Here is a 21,137-nt window from a genome sequence, read left to right as displayed (position 1 = left end):
TGAAGTTTTCAAGTTTTTACAGATCTTTTGAGATTAAGCATAGGAATAATTTGTTTTAATGCTCTATTAGTGTTCCAAAGGATGGAAAGGCTTCTTTATGAGATTTCTCAACATAAGATATTCCCCCAAATAAATGATATTATTCATGTCCTAAAGGAAAAAGGATCAGATTTTCTATCACATCATTCATCAAAAAACCCACTCAACACAACTTTATTTCTGGTGAGGTTCTCTGCTATCTAATGAGGCACAAACTTCAGCTGAAGATTTTCTCTTGAGACCATTTTGTCAATTCTCTGGAAACAAAACATTTGAAGACTTCTGAGTCTTGGTAAACTCGCTTACACTCCAAGTCCTGGGGAGGTCAATGATGATTCATTTGATCATTCTTTTTAATGTTACCTTCTAGGAAACACATGGAAAAAGAGTCTGAATCAGTTTTCCTGAGTCTGAGTTTAAGCCCCAGAGTAATTTTATAGTCCTGTTTTTCAGTAAAAATAAAACAACAAGAGACTCAGCTTATTATGCTCTGGAACAATCTTATCTCCATTATCAACATTATCTGCAGAAGTAGGATATATATATGTTAAAATTTTTCCCATGACCAGGGTTAAACTGTAGCCATTGCTCTATCACTTAATGTTCCCTCCCTCTCCAGGCAAGAAGGGAAATCAGGAGAGAAGCACTTTGAGTTGAAATTAAAGCAGAATTACCAACATAACAAAATTAATACAAATACCAACACAGATTGAATAAGCTTGTACTCAGTCAAGTCCTCAGGAGTGGCAAAAGAAGCAGGAGGCTGAAAGGGAGAAATTCCAGAAAAAGGAACTCCTCAGAACACCTCACCCTTTATAATGAGCCTGAGATGAGTGGATACCCCTGTCAGACAGCCTGGGGCAGCTGCCCTGATTTAAGTTCCCACCTGACTCAGGGCTACTAACAGCCTGTCCTCTATGGCTGGCCTGTGATTCTGTTCCTGTGAAAGGACACTGTAGAATCTCTGTTTTGTTGCTGCTAAAAAACAACGGGCTGAAATCATAGCCGAAATATTGAAGAAAATATTAATTCATTATGCTCCTTGCTCTTGCTATTTATTTTCAAGGAGTAAGCCATTTTCTTTATCTCCAGTGGGTGCTATGGAGTTGGAAGAAGGACAAGAAAAAAATGCTGCAGGAATTGCAGTCTTTTCACCTGCCACTCAACCTCATGTATAGAGATCTCTTAAAAAAGAACATATTTCTCATGGGTTAGAAGAAAAATGCTGAGGCAAGAACAGCTTTTCTTCCGTGTTTCACTTCCTAATCTTAGTCCTGAAAAACAAATTATCTTTTAAAGTGAAAATGTTCATCATCTAAAAAAGGAGAGGAAGAAGAAAATTTCAAAAATTGCAAATGTATGATGTCATATTGCTTCCTGAAAAAGAAAAGCTTTGCTGACTGTACTCATAAATGCATATTTGCAGATTATAGTAAAACCAGGCTGGGTAGTTCGTGTGTAGAGTGCAACAGAAATAACAAACAGCAGAAAATGGAGAGCAATTTCAAATTTTCTAGAACTTTTAAAAAAACACTTGTGACTTTTAATGTTAAATTTAAGATATTTCTGAAGTTCTAGGATCTCAGAAATCTCATAACCTACATTATCGTTATCATATATTAACTGAAGAAAAGGCTGACCTTTTTTTACACTCTTAAATCCAACAAGAACTTGGTTCAACTTGCCAAGGTATACTGCTTTGATTTTGAAAACATCCACCTGCAATATGAAAATTATAAAAAAATATTTTGGTTAAACTTAATATGTATCTGCTTTTGAATATTTATCAGTTTATCCTTTTGTGCCTGGTGATTGCCTTGTATCTCAATGGAAGAAAATTTATCTCGTTTAAACCTTTCCATTGCCTTTGAGTGCATAATTAAATATTATGTGCTGTAACTGATATTTTCTGATCCAGTTAATATTATTAATTTTGAAATGGTGTTCTACTTAATAGGAAGTAATTTTGGAACCATCAGACACACACACGCTAGCAATGAAGTGCTCATTTCTAGTACCTGCATAGACTGAAATAACCAAAACAGATCAATTGTTACTTGTGTTGAAAGCTACTGTGATCCAGAACCTCAATGAGACTGATGAAAATTAGGTGTCTAATAACTGTGAAAATCCGGAGCAATTTCAGGTAAATGGGAATGAAATGAATAGTATCTGGGAAGCACTTTGCTACTGAGATGAGGATTTTTCATTGGACTGATCTCTATAGTAGGTCAGATATTCCACATACAACTGACTTGCCTGACAAATAGAACTCATGGAATCTTCCCATTTTCCCCTACTGAAAAATCTTCATACTATGTTCATCTGCTTGCATATACATGTTTGTCTTCTTTGCACAGTCATCTTCCTCCATTATCAATGGTGCAGCTCACATAAATATGCACACTGATACTAGGGACACACACAGCTTAAACTGCATACTACTTGTTGTTTTTTTTTTAATTGGGCCTGAGGTTTGGAAACATACTGTTTATTCATTAATGGATTTTGCCAACTTTTTTGGGAAACCAGCTGTGAAATAAAATCCCCAAGAGTAAGTATTTTATTTCCTGTGGCTTCGTGAGGAATCTTGTTGTAGACAGAAGCAGTTGTCTTGGAAAGATTGAGTTGAAAATGCATTTTGAAGACAAATGATGGGGACTGATTTGGGGGTTTGAAAAAAAAAAACACCTATAAAACCATTGTATTGTTCCTGTCAAGTACAATGACATACAAAAATTCATGCTACCTGTGAGAACCATACTGATCACAAGAATAGTCTAGAAAAAAAGAGCGAAGGCTAAGAACAGAGAATTAGGCATTTGAAGGCAAGTTGGATTAAAGAAAACTGTGAGAGAATGAATACTTAAACCAGTTATTACTCAAAAAAGTTTCTATAAGATTAGGATGCTATAGCCCAGAACATAGAAAAGCCCTTTAGAGCCACTAAAGAAAAGATAACTTAAATTCTTACAAAACAAAGAAACAAAACCCTCAAGACAGTTCAGTTTTTTGAAAGAAACTGGAATCAGTCCCTCTTTCAGTCTGTGCTGCTAACATTACTCATTGTAGCAAGCAGTCTTGCTGTCCATATTTCTCTAAGGTATTATCTTTAAGATATATAACTCCTATCTATAACACCAAAGAGATTAACTTATAAAATTTCCTCTGTTACTCCTTGAAGACAGTGAGCCCTACTATCCTGTCACTATTATTTTCAGATCTATTTTGTGAAGTGCAAGCTAGCCTTGGTAAACATGACACTGGGTACTTGTATTCTTTTCCACAATGGAAAAAGAAATTACAGGAATATAAAGGAATTAATGACTAACAAGTATTTAGTTTGGTTTTCATACAAAAACCATTGTGTCTTCTAGAATATTTAGGAGTTAAAAGAAAAGCAGATAAAATAAACTGAGGCATGTTTAAAGAATAGATTAAGTGTGTTGCCAGCAGATTTCTCTAGTTTTCTGCATCAGAGAACAAACGGATTTGGATTGGCTGGTTATAATGAAATATTCCCTCCTGCACGCCTCAGAAGAAGATTCCTGACTATTGTGCAATGATTTTATAATTCCCTTAAAGGAAAAATTAAAAAAATCTTCCAAAGTTAAGCTCAGAGCAAATAGTACGGTCTAGTGAAGTATCAGCTATACATTTCCTTTTGATATGAACTAGATATTTCCTTTAGATGTGAAATTTGTTTGGGTTACTTTGTTCTTATGCCAACAACTACTCCAGGAATGACTCTTCTAGGAAAAGCTCTTTAAGTCTGTAAAAGCAAGAATATGTTTACCATGTCTAAAAGCAGCAAGTGGGTGGAAGAACTGGAAACATGAAAAAATAAAGCTCTTCTTCTAAGACTGACATTAGTGTTTAGGAGAGTTAACATGAAAAGATCATGGTCTAAAGAAGGTACAAAGGCAAGATGTCCCACAGAAATGTTATCAGTTCTATCAATCTGACATATTTTAACAAAGCACTGGTGCCTTCCTGGCCTTAAAATCTGGAATAATAAAATAGAAACTTTAGAATATATTTAGTCCAACTCAAAAGTACATAATCAACTTAGATGTTTCACTTTTGTGCAATGCTGATGATGGTTAAAAGCATGGAGGCAATCACAATTTTTGATACTTTGTCCATGAAAGGCTTTATGTAAATGTAACTTTTAACAAAATGATGCTCACAGATTCAGTTACATTTTCCTGATTGTTTTACCTGCTCTCTAGCAAAAGTGACCAGGCTGTTCCTCAAGTTAAGCCATCGTTTCCCTGAGTCGCTCTTCTCTCCTTGTACACAAATATAGGCCTCACCAGTGGCATCTGCTTTCTTCAAGTCTCCCGTGTGCAACTGGATTGTGTATTCCACGACTTCAGAAAAAAAATCAAACATACAAAACCAGAAAGTCAGCAGGAGAAAAAGCTCCCTGTCTTCTTGCCCAACACCTTCATTAAGGACCAATCCCTGGTCAAGACCACTGCAAATTCCATCTGAATCCCCTACTGTGCCACAGAACAAAGAGAACAGGTCTCTTCAGTCCTGTGACATACATAACCAAAACAAATTCCTGCTGCATAATTCCTTGTTTGACAATCTGCAGAATACAGATTTGTTCTGCTGTGACACAGCTCCCAGAAAATCAGCACCATTGACTGCTGCTTGGGGCACAGGATCTCCTGTGGACTGCCCCCCTCCCACAAGGTAGTGAATCCCTTTCTAAGAAACACTTCAGGTGTGTCCACAACACAGGAAGTTCCACCTCAACATGAGGAAAAACTTATTTACTGTTCAAGAGACTGAGCACTGGAACAGGCTGACCAGAGAGGTTGTGGAGTCTTCTTCTCTGGAGACTTTCAAGACCCCTCTGGACGTGATCTGCCCTAGGTGGTCCTGCTCTGGCAGGGGGGCTGGGTTCGGTGATCTTCAGAGGTCCCCTATATTCCACCCCCTATATTCTATGATTCTATGGTATGCTCTTTAGAAAGTCTAAATTCTGCTATCTGAGACTATTTACTCATAGTTCTTTGTTCCTTCTTTTTCTCTGTGTGCATCATTTTCTCCTTGAAATGAAGTGGGAGCTAACACTTATAAAGTGGCCTAGAAGAAAACTGGGACCTGATTGTCTTAAGCTTTACATTCATGTAATTATCTCCCAGTGAAAGAACACATCAGGATTACCAGGCTTTCCCAGACCCTAATACTATTACAATGTTCTTAAAGTTAAAACCCATTAATGTGAAACAGAAATAATGAATTAAACATTTTTTTCATCAGCTTTTATAGATAAACAGAAAAACCTCTTTATACTTTGTATCAGTCTCCAAAAAACCTCCGTGTACTGTATAATAACCCACAAATACAGACCACCTAAGTGAAATTTGAGTTTAAAGGAAAGCATCCCTAATTTTCTCAGCTGCTGTCACAGTAGAGCAAGTATATGACCTGTGGCCACTAAGTGAAGCTTCTAGTTCCTTGCCTCTTTATGACACAATATACAGAGGAATTATGCAGATGAGACCAGATTGTATTCATTCTGAAAAAAACTTCATGGAAAACTCATATGTTCATTTTTTAAGTGACCTATTTCAGCCCAAGTTTATGATGGAAACAAGAAACAAGGAAACATTTAAGCAGGTCACAATCTCAGTATTCGTACTTATTTGCATCATTTTGACGAGGAGCCCAGGAAAAGAAAAAGGGTTTTCTGGGAGATGTTTTTTCCTCCACCGTTACGAATCTGCTCTTATTCAGATTAGAGTAATAAATCTGTGTTCATTTGTATAATGTTGCTGTCACTTCAGGAATCTGACTTTGGTGACTATATTAGAAATAAGATCCTTATATAGTCAATAAGGAAAGGCAAGTGCTGTAGAAAACACCATTTGTGGACTCCCATATATTCTAGGGATAGACTCTAAAAGTTAGGAGTTTAAGCTCAGGTAGTTTTGAATGTTCCTCTGCTTCCAACCCTAAGCATAATTACTTCAACCTAAGGAAAAAAGCTATTATCTTGCAGCAACACAGGTTTATAAAACACACCTTTCTAATAGTTTTCAGAAGGAGGTGTATTTTATCCACTGTAAAATGCAAAGTCACATTTGGGAAGTAAGCAATAAGCAATGCACATGCACCAAGCATGTATTCAAGAAAGCATATGTTATCCCTTGAACTTTTTTGCCACAAGCTTCAGGACTAGTTTTTTGTTTGTTTGTTTGTGGGGTTTTTTGGTGTTTTTGTTGTTTGTTGTTTTTTTTTTTTTAAGGACTAAGCAGCCTTAAAGTCCAACATTTTACAAGTACTGAGCTATGTTTGGTTACTCCAACCTATTTAGCCTCAACTCCCTCAGCCTTCTTCACTGGCACAGTGAAGCAGATACAGACAACATCTACACTGTGTGACAGCGACATGCTGGAGAAACTCTTCAAACTTCACTCTGCTGCTTGTTCTTACCTGGGACCTGGGTTTCTGTACAACATCTGATTTCCCAAGAAATGTGTGTGTGCAATGAAGGCAAGAGTGTTTTAGATAGATATTACTTGCTCAAGGAGCAAGAAGCACTCTCAGTCTCACAATTAACAATCCAAGCCAGAGAGCACTGAATTACACATGATTCAAATCTGAAATACACATTTCAGTCTAAAATATATCACAAGTTCTATAAATATCTCAATATAGATCTTGAAAACATTTGATATTTTCAGTACAGTTTGCTTCTTGAATCAAATTTATCCCAATATAGAAATGGCCCAATATAACCAAACTGTACACCCTTTAAAAAGGTATAATTATGATAAATTTCTGGTAGGTCTGACAATGATTTTTAGAATCCAAAAGCTAAGGCTGTCATTTATTTTCATGCGTAGGTGATATGAAAAAAGGGAGGGGGAAAAAAAGTGTTCTGAGGAGATGTGTTTTTAAGCTTTTCTTACAGCTTTTTTTCACAAGCTGGTGCTACTCATATTGAGTGCTATAACAAAAGGCCTGAATTCAAATATTGTGACATCTTATATAGCTGTTTCTTTCTATGTCTCAAAGGAAAAGGTCACATCACTGGAAGAAGAGTCCTAAAGGGCGGGGTTGCATACTGATTGAAAAATTAATATCTAAAAGGATTCATTAAATAATAATTCATTAAATAATCAGGCTGCTAATAGAGGTGTGTTCATTGCAGCAAAATGTTCTTGTTTCTCTTCACCTCCACATACCTGGAGATGACATCTGAGAAAAAAATGCTTTTAGTTTTCTGAGGCACTATTTTCACTGAGGCACTATTTACTACAGACACATCCCCTGGGATTTGGGGTTTTTTTAATCATTTAAACCAATAGCTGGGAAAGTACTTGTAACTGACAGCATTGCTCATGTTTGATGATAAGAAGCAAACCAAGAGTTTTCCTAGACTGGGGCCCTAAGGTATCTCATCCCTCTCTTTGAGGCAATTCAAGTTGCACTGCCAGGTGAAAGACAACATAGCTGCAGTAAAGTCAGTGCAGTGACCTAGACTTGCTCTTGCTGGAGATCAGGTAGTTGAAAGTAGATGAGCTGTCCAAGTAACTCTTTGACGTTCATCCAATGATGTTTTTGCTTCTGGAGGAGTTAGGCTATGAAGGTAAGACTCTGTGTTATTTATCTAGAGGGTTGCATGGTCTGTATACCTTGATTGTGTAAAGAGATTCATTGAAGTCAAAAGGTTGCTCATGTGAATAAGATAGAAGAGTTTGGTCCAAAGATCTGATCACTCATGCAGGATGGATTAGAAATCACAGTGTTCACAGTTATATTTATTGCTTTTGTCCAGAATAATTAATGTACTTAATCACTAGCTTAACTTTAATCACAAAAGCAGTATACAAATGAGATGCACAGTGAAAATTAGAAACCTATCAAATGTTTTTCACTGAGTCAGTATTTTCAGCTGAATCTGCTGAATCTATTGATACTAATTTAAACACAGTAAATATTTCCTACTAATTTTCAAAGGTTTTGGATCAGAGAAAGGACTTCCACTATGTAAGTGAAATAAAATATACAAAGTAGCACCTACAAAGGAAACATAGAACAAAAGAGATTCTGGGAAACTGGATGAAAGTTCTTTAGGTAAGTTTGGGAACATTGTCACTATCAGGTGAACATACCTCAATCTATCTACTAAAATAAAATGTTGTATTCAACCTTACCAATCTTTGTCTCTTTCCAATTCTATTTATAAAAGCTCTGTTTCTGATATAAGGCAACATAGTACAAAACTTAAAGTGGTCCCCAAATGCTTGTTAAAAAAGGAGGGAAAAAAATATTAAAGATGGGCCAGATGATGTTCTGAATTTGTCTTTTTTGTTTGTTTGTTGTACGGGCCTGCAACTGCACACACAAATTCTAAAAATAATCAAGTTATCTACTAATCATCACGAAATATGGAGCCTTACAGCAAGAATTTCTAAAATGTTAATTGTTATTGTGTGCAATGACTTTGTCTCAGTGTGCTACTGTGCACATCAGTGTCCTGCACTGTTAAAACAGAATTATTTAAAAAAAAAATGAATCCATGTATTTTAATCTGAGGTCCAAATAGGTGCATGACAAATCATTTGGCCATGATACAGAATACGGAATACAAATTCAGGTTTGAGATAATCCCACAGAACCTAATGAAATTATGCAATAGAATAATTTGACTTTGTTTTTTTAATATAATTGTATCTAGGGAGTTACCTGTAGTTTGGGCTTTGGCACTCACTTCTCAGAAGAAATATTTCTACAGATAGAATAAAAAGCATTTTCAGAGATTCACATTTAAATTCCACACTTTTATGTGTTTGTTAATTTTTAATTCTTAACAACTGATTTAATGACAACTGGTAGGTGTGATGGGATTTATTTGGCATGAAAAAATCATCCTCATACCCCACCAGATGAGGTGGGACATGCAAGAGACATGGACAACGGACACATAAGAGCTCCGAAAGAGGTGAAAACATATGCTACAAATGTGCTTGTAGATGCAGGAACAAAATGAGGGTTGCCACTCTTTTTAACAAAGGAATTGCAGTTTTCCTAAGGATTCCAAGTTAGCATAGATAGGGATTTTTGCCTTGCTAGATCTCACAGAATCACTTCATTTAGAACACAAGCAATGATATTTATATGGTCTTCATTACAGCCAGGCAATTGGTATTACTGATAAAGGTTACTGTTCACTTGCATGCTTCTGATGAAGTTTTATAATGTTTGTTTTGTCTGCAGACAGTAATGATCAATAGTGTTCCAAATTTTTCTTTTGTCTTTATTTTAATTTATTCTATTAAGACATTCATTAAAGACACGTCCATAAATGGATGTATCTTTCAAATAAATAATAAGAACAAACACATACATTTTTTTTTTTTTTTTTCTAGTAATCAAACTAGAATACAAGGAAGAGGCTTTAGAAGTTTTAGACTGAACTAGTATTGGAGCTACAAATAATAAAACTGATACTAACAGTTCCAGTTGTAGATCACTGGACTCCACTATATGGTTTGCAAGAAACTTCATAGGTTAGTGGACACTACCCACCTATGGAATAATTTTTGAGGGAGAGTACATGCACATCTTTGTACTATAAATTTTCCAAGAAAAACACCTTAACTTTCTAATGCGCCTCAAAACTGAACTGCTCTACAAATCAGAATAATGTTGTCTGACATTGTCTCCATTAGGTCCTTAGCATAAGAGGGTGCATTCTAGACATTTATTTTTGCTTTAATTTCTGAGGTTTTTTATTTGGGAAAAAATTATCAATTTTTAATTCTGAAAATAATTATAAAACTTGTGATTTTCCCCAAACACTCATAAATAAATTGGGGAAACAGAGCTTTTTTAAAAGTTCTGAATTTACTATATTTGGCATTTTACATCCTGCTTATATTACATCCAATGTTCAATATAATTTTGAATCTGACCGATCAAAACCCTAAAATCATAAAAAATTTTCAGTAAATGAATGCAAGGCTACTAATTGTTTAAAATTATGCAAATCCACATAAAACCAGAGATGTAGAAAGTCTTCAGTGTTTTATTTGTTCATGTTTCAACTTTAAATGGGATGAAATATTTAGGAAAATCTCCTTAGAGAACAGTGTGAAAAAGTTCACATGAAATATTTTATACCTTTTTCTGGGCTGCTTTCATAGTTTTCTATCAAGTTTCTGTTTAAGCAGAACATTCTTTGTACTATAGCCTCTAGCAACAAACCTCTTAACCATCACTAGAAGATTCAATATATAATCTTTACTATCCCCATCAATCCTCTTTATTCTAATGAGCTGGATAGATGGGAAGCTTGTTCTTAAATAGCTAGTGATAGAGTTATCTGTATGCAATTGGTTGTTCCTCTCCTTGTTCCTGGGGGGTTGGGAGAAATCACTTTATTATCTCTCTAGCATCATACAATTCACAGGTGTTACTAACAGCAGAGAAGCATGCAATTTAATTTTGGTTGTTTTTTTTGTTTGGTTGGGTTTTTTAGGTTTTCTTGTGGAATATTACCTGCTGTGCTAGGAATTTCTCATCTACATCAATAAAACATTAGTGCAACTGAGGTTCTTCGATATCTTTTTTCTGGCTAATTGTAAGACATTTTTTAACTTTTAGTTCTGTTTTATAGGGGTCTTTGCAATACTTTAATTCTTAAAAAAATTACTGTGTTTCTAGGTCACACATATTTCCTTGTGAATAGGAAGATTTAGGTAATATCACACAGTAGATGATGTTTTATATACCTCTCCAGCTGACATATCACTAATTTGAAGAGATAATGAATAACTGAGCTAAAACTGGAACATCATCTAACATGAAAGAAGCCAATTCCTATGTTTGGTGTCAGCAGTTATAGCATCTGTCATAATCCTGATACCAATGCTTCTGTTTTCTCAGCTTTCTTTTGTGATAAATGCATGTGCAAAACCATCGTTTTCCTTAATATCAAATTCTTGTGGAAATCCCCACCCAGTATTTTAGGTCCAAAGGAGATATACTGGTATTCCAGTGACAGACCCTGACCCCGGTAAGAAAAAAAGACTTAGTTTACCAGGCAAAGGCTCCTGATCTGCATAGAGAGCTGGCAGTTCCACACATTTGTCTTCATTAGGGTTGAACCAGCAGTCGAAAGCTAAATGCATCTCTTCCTTTGTGCCTGTGTGCTTCATATGCAGTAAATCTAAGTGCCACGGCTGTTTCAGCTCGCTACGTGGGCCAGTCACCTGAACTTTGTATACTGAGCCAATATCTGCCAGTTCATCCTATGCGAGGAAAAAGAGAAGATTAATGCATGCACATCATTCTGGTTGCACCAGATAAAGTGTAGTTGACATCTGTATGCAAAGGCTGAGCAGGCTCCAGTAGCTGAGGAACTTGGGGAGATTTATAAATGCTACTTGTTTCCTTTCTAATCAATACAAAACTGATTTACCAATGTGAATGAGGAACTGGAATGCTTGAGGTTTGTTATCAGTGAATGAGTGATAGCAGTCACCACAGAAATTTGTACGCAGAACAAGGTACAATATTCATATATATTACACTGATTCAGTATTTGTAGGCACAGAGGCTTTAGTCAGTTCTAAAAATTTTGATTCTGCTAGGTCCTTTTCAACTCAGCATATTCTATGATTCTATGAACACTATTAGAAATAGTTCTTACAATTTTTAAATTTAAAAATGGTACAGTTATCTATAAATTTGAGTAATTAATCTGAATTTGAAGAAATATCCAAGAGACCCTCCATCTTCACCCTACATCATGTTTTCCTATAGAAGCTGTCCATTAAAATCTTCCTCTTCTTGCATTCATGCTTGAGAAAAGATCTAGTTCTACTGAATATAGTAAGGTCCTCTGTGACATACCATTGCTTGAGTAAGATAAAGTAGATAACACCTTATATAATTATAATTCTTGTTTTTAAACCAAGATTTTTTCCCTGTAAGGGAAAAAGAAGGGAGAAAAGAGAAGTTGTCCTTTCATCTTCCTCTTCTCTACTTCCCATATTCTTTCCCATGCTCTTTCACTTCAAATAAGGCCCAGCCTCTCCTCTGACAGGTCACTTCCAGTTTAATACTATTTCTTTATATATATCAAAAGTTCTTGGAAATAACTTAGGAAAACCTTCTGGATGCTCCTCATTTTGAATTATGTTTGTGGCCTAGGCTAGTCTGCTTAGTTCCTATTTTACTGAAGAAAAGAGGAACACCAGAAAACAGCCAAATATTTCTTCAGCTCAGTCACTAAGTTCAATTTACCTGACTAGGAGGAAGAAGAACCAGAAAAGTTTCTTCATTCACAACTCTGAGACTGCTTTTTGATGAACCGCAAAATGAAAGTAACATATTTTCACACATTCTTTGGGCTGTTTGCCAAGGGTCTCTTCAGCCCTTGTTTTTGTCCTGGTTTTCCCTTGCAACCTGCTTTTGCAGTTCCAACAGTCAATCCTGAAGAAACATCATTCAGGAAGTGGATTCATGGACATGTTTCTCTGATGCAAAGCTGGCTTGTGAAGTTCCCACTTCCCTGTCTGCCCACTTGCTCCCATCCCCTCAGTCCTGCCTTTTATTTGTTTCTGCAGCTGCAGGGTGAACCAATCAAGGTCAAAACAAAGGCTAAGGAAGCAATCAGGCTTAAAGCTTCCAGTTTTCTCACAGGGATCAACCATTTCCTCAAAACTCAGAGTGGACAGCAGAAGGATGGAACAAGTAGTACAAGAACAGGAAAAGCAGTCATCACACTTCCCTTGAATACTGTCCTAGCTTGCAGCACTTCATGGCTCAGGGATCTCCTGAGCCAGTGGATGTGTCTGCAGAGTTTACCTTCAGGTCAGTTCCAAATTCTACTGAACTGGTCTTTCATGGAGACCAAAACAGAAAAGCATAAGAGTAACACAGCATCAGCATGGGGAAGGAATTATAACTACAAGAGGGAAGTAAAAAACATTGGGAAAAGAAACGTACTACAATGAAAGTGAACCTCAGACACTTGTTAATATTTCAGTTAATGAGTAATAGGAGGAAGTGAAGACAAAAAATGACAGGGCAGAAGAACTGAATACAGGACAAAACTTGTGGGTAAAAAGGAGATGATCAAGAGGAAAAATGAAAGTGATAATTACAGGCAAAAAAAGAAAGAAACCATCCAAGAAAAAGTAGTCAGCTTGGAGAAATGTGGTGGCAGGAATGAATAAATTACATGAAAGAGAAAAATGAACTTTCTGTAAGTTTCATCTCCATCACGATTCTTCTGTTTCCAAAAGCAGCGCCAGAAGCTCTACAGTATCCCATGGCTTACTGTATGCTTACAAATTACTTACTTTTGTGAGATCAACAAAACCTGTAAATCATAACCAGCAGAGTGGTTCTATACTGTGATATGTACCAAGGGACCAATTTGCTCACTTAAGCATTCTCAGTATGAAACATTGGGAGAATCTGCTCATTCAAAAACCACTGTTCAAGTGACAGTGTTCCTGCCTACAAACAAAAACGATGACCTGTGCCACACCACACAGAGGATTTAAAAATCAGTTCTCTAGTTTAGTTTAAAGAAACAATTGATCCCAGAATTAAGTGGGTTATCAGCTATGAGACTCATGCTTTCCTTTCCATAGAGAAGGGTTCAAGTACTTTGAACTGAGTTGCTTTTCCTGTAACTTGAAGTGGCAACTTTTTGCGACTCATGTTGCCGTAGAAGGTAAAAGAAAGGCATATTGGATCCTCTTCTGTGCTCAGGTCAGATCCAGTGATGTCCATTATCCAGAGACCTGATGACTTCATGCTGATTTTAGGCACTTCAGGACTATAAATCAGTCTTCTGCCTTTAAAAATCATTGAAGAGAAAGAGGAAAGATGACAACATGAGAGAATGACATAACAGGATCATAACCTTTACAGTACACAAACAAAGCTCTGTTAGCAGGTTATGTTGTAGCTATAGCAACAGTTCACTAAGAAGAACACATCAATACTTTTATTATATTTTTGGCCAATAATTTAATGGCTTAATGCTCCTTCTGTTTTTAAAATTTACTTTCAGAGGTATTTTCTTGATACCAAGGTATTTTCCTTGACATGTTTAGAGAATATTCAGTCACCTTTTAGAGATCTAATTAATCTAATTAATCGTTCTTACAAAAACCAATCAATGTTACTAAAACCACTTTATCATTTAGAAGCAGTAACCATTTGTAGCAAGTAGGCACCTAATACAAAGTGAGTAATACCAATGAACTCCACTTGTAACTAGATCTCACCTAGCAATATAACATGTGCTGTAATAGTGCAAGACTGACAGGTAAGCCTGTAATAAACATACCAAAAATATTTGCCAGATCCTCAGATCAGTATTATGATTCCCCTGTCTTTTTCTTCATTACTTGCTGTTATACTTAATTTTCATTCTGTTTTAACCATTTTGTAGAAAATGAAAATGGTTTAATGGAAAGGAAAAGCTCAGTAAAATGTACCTTCTATAATTCATAAAAAAACCCATGACTGAATACCTGTGTAACTCTCATGGACACCTTATGTTTTCAGGATGTCCTTATCATGGGACTAAAGGAAGGTATCTCTTCTAGATCTACACAACCCAAAGTCCTGCTGTAAGTGTTCTTCTGCCATAACCATCCAGGTTTAGATTTGCACAACCTGTGGTGCAGATGCTTGAAATGAGCAGAAACTGAGCATACAACAGGTGTTGCTTTGTGCTGTGGAATAATACCACAGGTAAAGAGAAGGCTCATTTCACTAAAGTAAATTTTATCTGGATTTCAAATGAGATTCTAAGCTACTGGAAAGTAGTGCATAATGCTTAAGCTATTTATCCCCATGAAGCACACATCCCAAGCTGCTTTATAACTTTCATTGCAATGTGCTAAATTTAATTCAGAAGGTGAGTATTCCACACATAACACATTAACAGGATGTAATTTTATTAGCTTTGACCTTACCAGGTGTGGGTTTGCTCTAATAGTAAGATCAAACTGAAAATTCACAATTTCAATAAAAGAAAGATACTATAGAGACCTGAAAGATTTGCAGCCAAATTTAAATAATAATAACAACATTAAAATTAATAATTTTAGTATATATTCGTGTATATATGTATATGTGTGTATGTATAAGCAGGCAGGACAGTTTTTCAGAAGAGCTTACCAACTGTCCCAATCTCACAAACAGTCTCACATAACCCCAAGTGAGTATCAAGCCAGTTCCACAATGGGAAGACCCATTCTTTGTCTGAGTCTTGTGATTCTTTGACTGTTACCATCTTGAGGTACATCCCAGCTCCATAGCCTTCTCCATCATGTTCTATAACCACTTTTTCCAAATGACTCAGAGAAACAGCTTCCACCAAAAATGAATCTACCTGCAAAAAGGGAAATACATAATAAAACTTCAGTTTGAAATGGAATATGCTTGAACACTGGGGAAACTGTAGTCCTGGATTCAGCTGAGCATTTAAAATTTCTGTGTGTTTTTTTGTAATATTTAACATAACATGTCCCCTCTGAATCTAAGAAAGCACACACTGATAATACCTAACATTGAATCCCACATTCATAATTACCCATGTATTGTAACTTCATTTGATCTTTGGACAATACTTACAAGTTTAGATTTCAATAACATGCATATACCTCAGCCTTCTGACAGTCAAGCTGTTATGACTAGATATTGGTTCTAATAAAATTTCCATCTTTCTGGTTTCTAAAATTTACCATGCAAACCTATATATATATATAGTAATAGTCCTAAAGAAAAGTGAGAAATCTAAAGTGAGCATGTTCACTCCAAGATAGCTTCTAAATTCTTCTCCAATAGCCAGAAAATACCATCTTACTGTTTTACTTACAAAATTAATGAAAATTATTATGGAAATAGCAAATGGAGAAGAAAGCAAGCCATATAAAAGAGGAAGTTAAGAAGAAGGTTGAGAAAAATTTGAGCGAAAAACAAGTGATGGGAAGGAAAGTAGAATGGAGAAGTAAACAAAGGCATCAGTGGATGAGAATAGAGACAACAAAGATAAGGGAAAATATGAAATGCAAGGAAATAAATTATATGTCCCACTAAATTCAAGCTTGTTTTGTAAGAAAGCAAGGTGTTCTGTATTTGGCCAAGCCTAGGGCCAGATGGGCCTCATGATAGCTTATAAAGATCAACAACGTTGTGAACAACTTGAGTTTAAACAGCAACGTCTAGGGTTATAGCTAACACCATCATTCCAATAAGACATCAATTCAGTGGTAGGAACTTACTAAACCAGATGTCAGGACAATTGAAAAAGATACTAGCAAACTGATCTCCAAAAAATGTAGTACTTGCTGAAGTTCTATGTGTTGCCCCTGCTATTAAAAAATATTAAAATAAAAATAATTAGAAAAGTAGATTTCTGCTACGAATATTAAAAGTACTTTCATATGATGAAAATATTGAGAGGGTTTTTCTAACAGTAGTCAGGACCCGATGGTCAGATTGCAAACAGAAAACATTAACTTTTCAAATTAGGACATTTTAGGAAATAAATCTGTGCATGAAGGTAATTAAAATAATTATTGTAGAGAGCTATCTTCTTTATATATGCATAGCCCTGAGATTTACACTGAAATGAAATTTAGAAATTCTCTCATTTTGTTACTGATTCCACTTTTACCCTACCAAGTGCTGTGGTAATTGTGTAAATAAATTATTTCACAGAAATCTAAGACTTTCGTTGACAATGTACATTTTGGTCATGAGCTTTTTCAGACTTCAGTGTTCAGTGAGCGAGCTTTTCATGGGAAAGCCCAATGCATAAGAGAGTAATTTTATTGTTATTAATCATCTAGAAACACGTTTATTGTCTCCATTCTTTTCTCTAAGTGGAAATATTGTCTCTTGTCTGAACTTACTAGACATTGAGTTAGTGTTTCACGTGGGATTGTGGTTACAGAAACATCATTGATTGCAGAAGTCTCACAGCAATTTCTGTAACTTCTTTTGAATCACTAATTTTTAATTCTCTGCTAGCTGTGCTGTCCTGTATTTGGGACAGAAGAAGTAAGAAGCATGACCACAGAGGTTCCCCACAGTAATCTTTTTTCTTTGTGCCCAAGTTGAGCCTTATCATGTGGGGATGTTATTGTGAAAGAAGGAAATAACACTGACATTGATCTACTGTGAACATCTGGAAGATAAATTCTGTTTCTAAATTCTTTCCCATCTGCAGGAAGATGTACTCTGAGCAGGCCTTAAGTGACACATTTAAGACAGCATTTTTTTTCACCATTACCTTATTCCTTTGAAATATTCTTCCTTTTGCTAAAGATGTATGAAGCTTCCTCACACCTGTGTCCCCTCTTTTGCCATAGAGGGTGATATAAACATTGGCAAATGTTTCTGCTCCCCAGCGGTCACCGATATGTACAGAGACAACATATTTATAGACTATAAAAAAAAAATATTAAGTAAACCTGATTAAGTACAATGTGTACCTAAAATAAAACAGCATCACAGAGTATTTAGTAGGACTACTGCTTGTGGTAATTTCTGCAGCTACCAAAACATCTACTATGCAGTGGTTGAAATAGCAAGGTTACTCTCTATGAATCTGATCTCATGCTAAGTTCAATGAAGACTGTCCATAAATTTTGTTAGAAATTTGTAGGAAATTGGACTTGAACAATTTAGACTTCTGCAGCTTAGAGCTACTAATACATGGACAAATTCTGCCCAATTCTATTTTACTGTGCAAGATCTGGAAAATGAGAACTCATCTGAGTTCTTTCATGGACTGTTAGAAACTGAATTATCTCTGCAGCAGATAATAACTATCACAGCTGAAAGAATAAGACATCATGTATATTTTATACAAATTATAATAACAGACATGTAGCATACGATCTGGATGCATGAAATTACATGGAAGTATAAAAATTTATAAAATGCTCTTATTACTTTAAGGCACATGACAGGAGCTAAAAACTCTGCCTCTAGTGCTACTATATAAAAGCACTTGCCAGTCAGACTGAATTTCCTTCTGAGGCAAATCATTATATTGCATATGTATTTGTACTCATACAAACAGAATAACCAACATTTTTCAAATGTCATTTTTAATGTACAGTCCTGCTGAGTTAACATTTAACTAACAAAATGGTGTTGTTTCTTTTAAGGTCTTGAATAGGACTGAGGCATCCAGGGACCAGAACTTCTGGAACTTAGTTTGGAAAAGCAATCATGTCTCTAATTATTGTTATCTCATGTGCAGCTGCCCACTTCCCTGAACAAATGTGGTACTTCTATAGGTCTTCATATTCCAAATACATATGCATTTCTGAATATTCTCTGAAAGTGTCCACATGTCAAAAACTAGTCCTTTGGGACAAACAAAAAACTTTTTGTACAACAAGGATTACTTTTGGTACTTGCGTTGCTAACTAAAGCTATAATAAGCTAAATAATTCAACACTAAGCCTACTACAAATAATTTCCATGGCTTTGAACATGCACTTTATCTTTAAAAAGTATAATTATACTGTTCAGTTTTGCCCACTTAGGATCATACAGAAGATTCAGCAACTGTGAAATTCAATATGTGATTTAAGTGGAAAATTAAAATTTCTTAAGTGGTCAGCATTTTTGCAGTGCATATATGAAGACAGTTGCAACAGAGCCACTGAAGATACCAAATTCAGACAAAGCACTGTATTATAATGGTGTCATTGATTTCTTTTCAAAAGGCTAGTTCACATTGTTTTTATCTTCTCAGTATTTTTACCTGGCAAAGTTTCCTGGTCCTCACTGACTGCAGGGAATTCTTTCACCAGCTCTGTGCCTTCTCTATTAAGAGAGAGCCAGCACTTGCAGTCAAAGTTCAATTCTTGTTTTGTATGTAGCTCTTCTAAGTGAAAAGACTTCAAATGCCAACCCTCAAAACCTGGCACATCATCACAGCTGACCCGAATCTTGTATACATCTCCCAGATCTCCAGTCTCAACCTGCAACAAATACCATGAGGAAGAGCAGACTGTCAAGGCTGGTTCACTTACAGAGATTTTTCCAAACAGCATAGAATTTCAACACTTAACATGAATCAGAGGAAAAGCTGAATGAGATAAGTGTGATGAGGGAATCATTTCCTCTCTCTTTCATGGTATGATCATGGGTGAGATTCTCTCTCTTATTTTTCTTTGTTCCCTTATTAGTATTGTGAGCTCCCTCTCACCTTCATTAGGTTGATTGAAGGCCAAAATTAGAAACAACTGCACATTTAAGTTCTTTAGACAAAATATAACATGTAAAACTTAGAGCCTACTGGATAAGGGAAGCATTAACTTACAATTAATTCAGCTACCCAAATCTGCAATTCTCTTTGGTTCTAAATTTTCCTAAAGACATGTGCTATAATCCTTGTAGAAAGGTTCTAATACAAGGAGCCAAGTGAAGTATTAACAATGATAATTACCATAAGCTTAGAAAGTTTTAACTAAATTCTCATTTGCAAAGTGATTGGATTTAGAACATGAAATTACAGCCAATTCTTTGGAAAAGTGAAGGGATATTTCTGCATAAAAGTAAATCATGAATGCTACAGAAGTAACTCTAGAACAGCACAGCCCTGTTCCCATATTTTACACGGGAAAGTCAGTATCTGGTTACTGACTGTGGGCTTCTGTGAGATATGGTTGAACCATCTGACCAAGGGCTGTGGGAACTGGGATGATCAAACTGCTAATGATCTGCATGACATTAACCACTCCACCAGAAGTCTTCTGAGCACTAGAATGTGGCATGCTGCAGCCTTTTACTGGGTTACTGCAAAAAGGACAGAGAGGCAAGTGGTTTTTAAGTTAAACAAGTCAGAACCACTATTTTAAAAAGGTAACAATTATTTTTAAGAATGATCAAACCAGAAGAATTTGCCAGTGACCTTGTTCATCTCTCATATTGCATTTTTTCCCCCAGACCAGTCACTACATAAGCTTTGGTGACCACTACCAGGAAATAAATCCTTTATGCACCCAGTAGCATCACAGTAAGAAAATTAAGTAAGTCTTAGACAGTCATGCTCTGGGACCAGCACCATCACCAGCAGACTTGCTCAGAGATTCCTGACTTAGTCTCCACCATCGTGCCATGAAAAGGGAAACACCTGGGCAGAACTGTAGATCAAGAGTTTTTCATTCATGCAGTGGTGGACTGTGCATTCTAATTCTCCCAAAATATGTATTAATATCTCATTAAAATTAATGGGAATTATTTGGGTTCATTGAGAAGCACGTGGGTTCTTCACCCATATAAATTATGGTTCAGTACCTTCACAGACAACAAAATAATTGCTTCTGCTCTTTCAGAACCAAACTACTGACTTGTAAAATTACTGCCTGCAGATTTTCTTTCCAGTAGATGGACCTCATGACTGTGTCATGCAGCTACTCTAAATGCCATGCACAACTTGCTCCATAAATCTCTCTGGTTTGGAGTTCAAACATTACAGTACTTGATTTTTTTTATATGACAGGGCAAGCTGTATCTCACATTTTATGTTGTCTTCAGCTACCCAAATCTGCAATTCTCTTTGCTTCTAAATTTTCCTAAAGACATGTGCTATAATCCTTGTAGAAAATGCACAGATGAGATATATAGGAAAACAGGGGGCAGACTGTTTAAAAAAGCCACTGCTTTCCCTTTTGTTTCCAGAATCACAATTTCAATTAATTCCATGACTGCCTTTCAACCAGCAAGCACTATTAATCGTACTGTCTATGATCCATGGAATTAAACACCACTAATCATTTTCAATGGAGTGTATTAGATATTTCCCCCTTTTTTATGGGTTTGCTGTTTTCCCCCACAGTTCTGACCATTATTAACTTTTCTGTTCAGCTCCATCATTGTAACAGAGCATTGCCATTACATAATTTTTGTAATCCTTTTCTGAGCAATTTAATACAATAAGTTTTCCTCTGGAATATGATAACCTATCTTTGATCCCATAATTGGTTTTTCCCTCCATCGATACCTATTAATTGATGTAACATGACCTTCAAAGCAGAGACAAATAAACCATCACAAAGTACATATCCAGTGAA

The 21,137-nt window shown here is 35.9% G+C and overlaps 1 protein-coding gene across 1 annotated transcript in view; it reads right to left on the bottom strand.

Annotated features, from left to right (window-relative positions):
- The window catches only part of LOC127380806 (lipoxygenase homology domain-containing protein 1-like), a 141,586-nt gene that overhangs the window by 51,944 nt on the left and 68,505 nt on the right, over positions 1 to 21,137 (bottom strand). The window contains exons 18-24 of the mRNA XM_051610288.1: positions 18,824 to 19,043; positions 17,336 to 17,490; positions 15,217 to 15,430; positions 13,690 to 13,880; positions 11,108 to 11,318; positions 4,261 to 4,412; positions 1,680 to 1,758 (exon numbers count right to left, since the gene is read on the bottom strand). Coding sequence (XP_051466248.1) covers positions 1,680 to 1,758; positions 4,261 to 4,412; positions 11,108 to 11,318; positions 13,690 to 13,880; positions 15,217 to 15,430; positions 17,336 to 17,490; positions 18,824 to 19,043 — 1,222 coding nt within the window. The remainder of the gene's footprint in view (positions 1 to 1,679; positions 1,759 to 4,260; positions 4,413 to 11,107; positions 11,319 to 13,689; positions 13,881 to 15,216; positions 15,431 to 17,335; positions 17,491 to 18,823; positions 19,044 to 21,137) is intronic.

This window comes from Apus apus, chromosome 2 (genome assembly GCF_020740795.1).
Source record: "Apus apus isolate bApuApu2 chromosome 2, bApuApu2.pri.cur, whole genome shotgun sequence".
Lineage (NCBI taxonomy): Eukaryota > Metazoa > Chordata > Aves > Apodiformes > Apodidae > Apus > Apus apus.
This window is presented reverse-complemented; position numbering and strand designations above follow the sequence as displayed.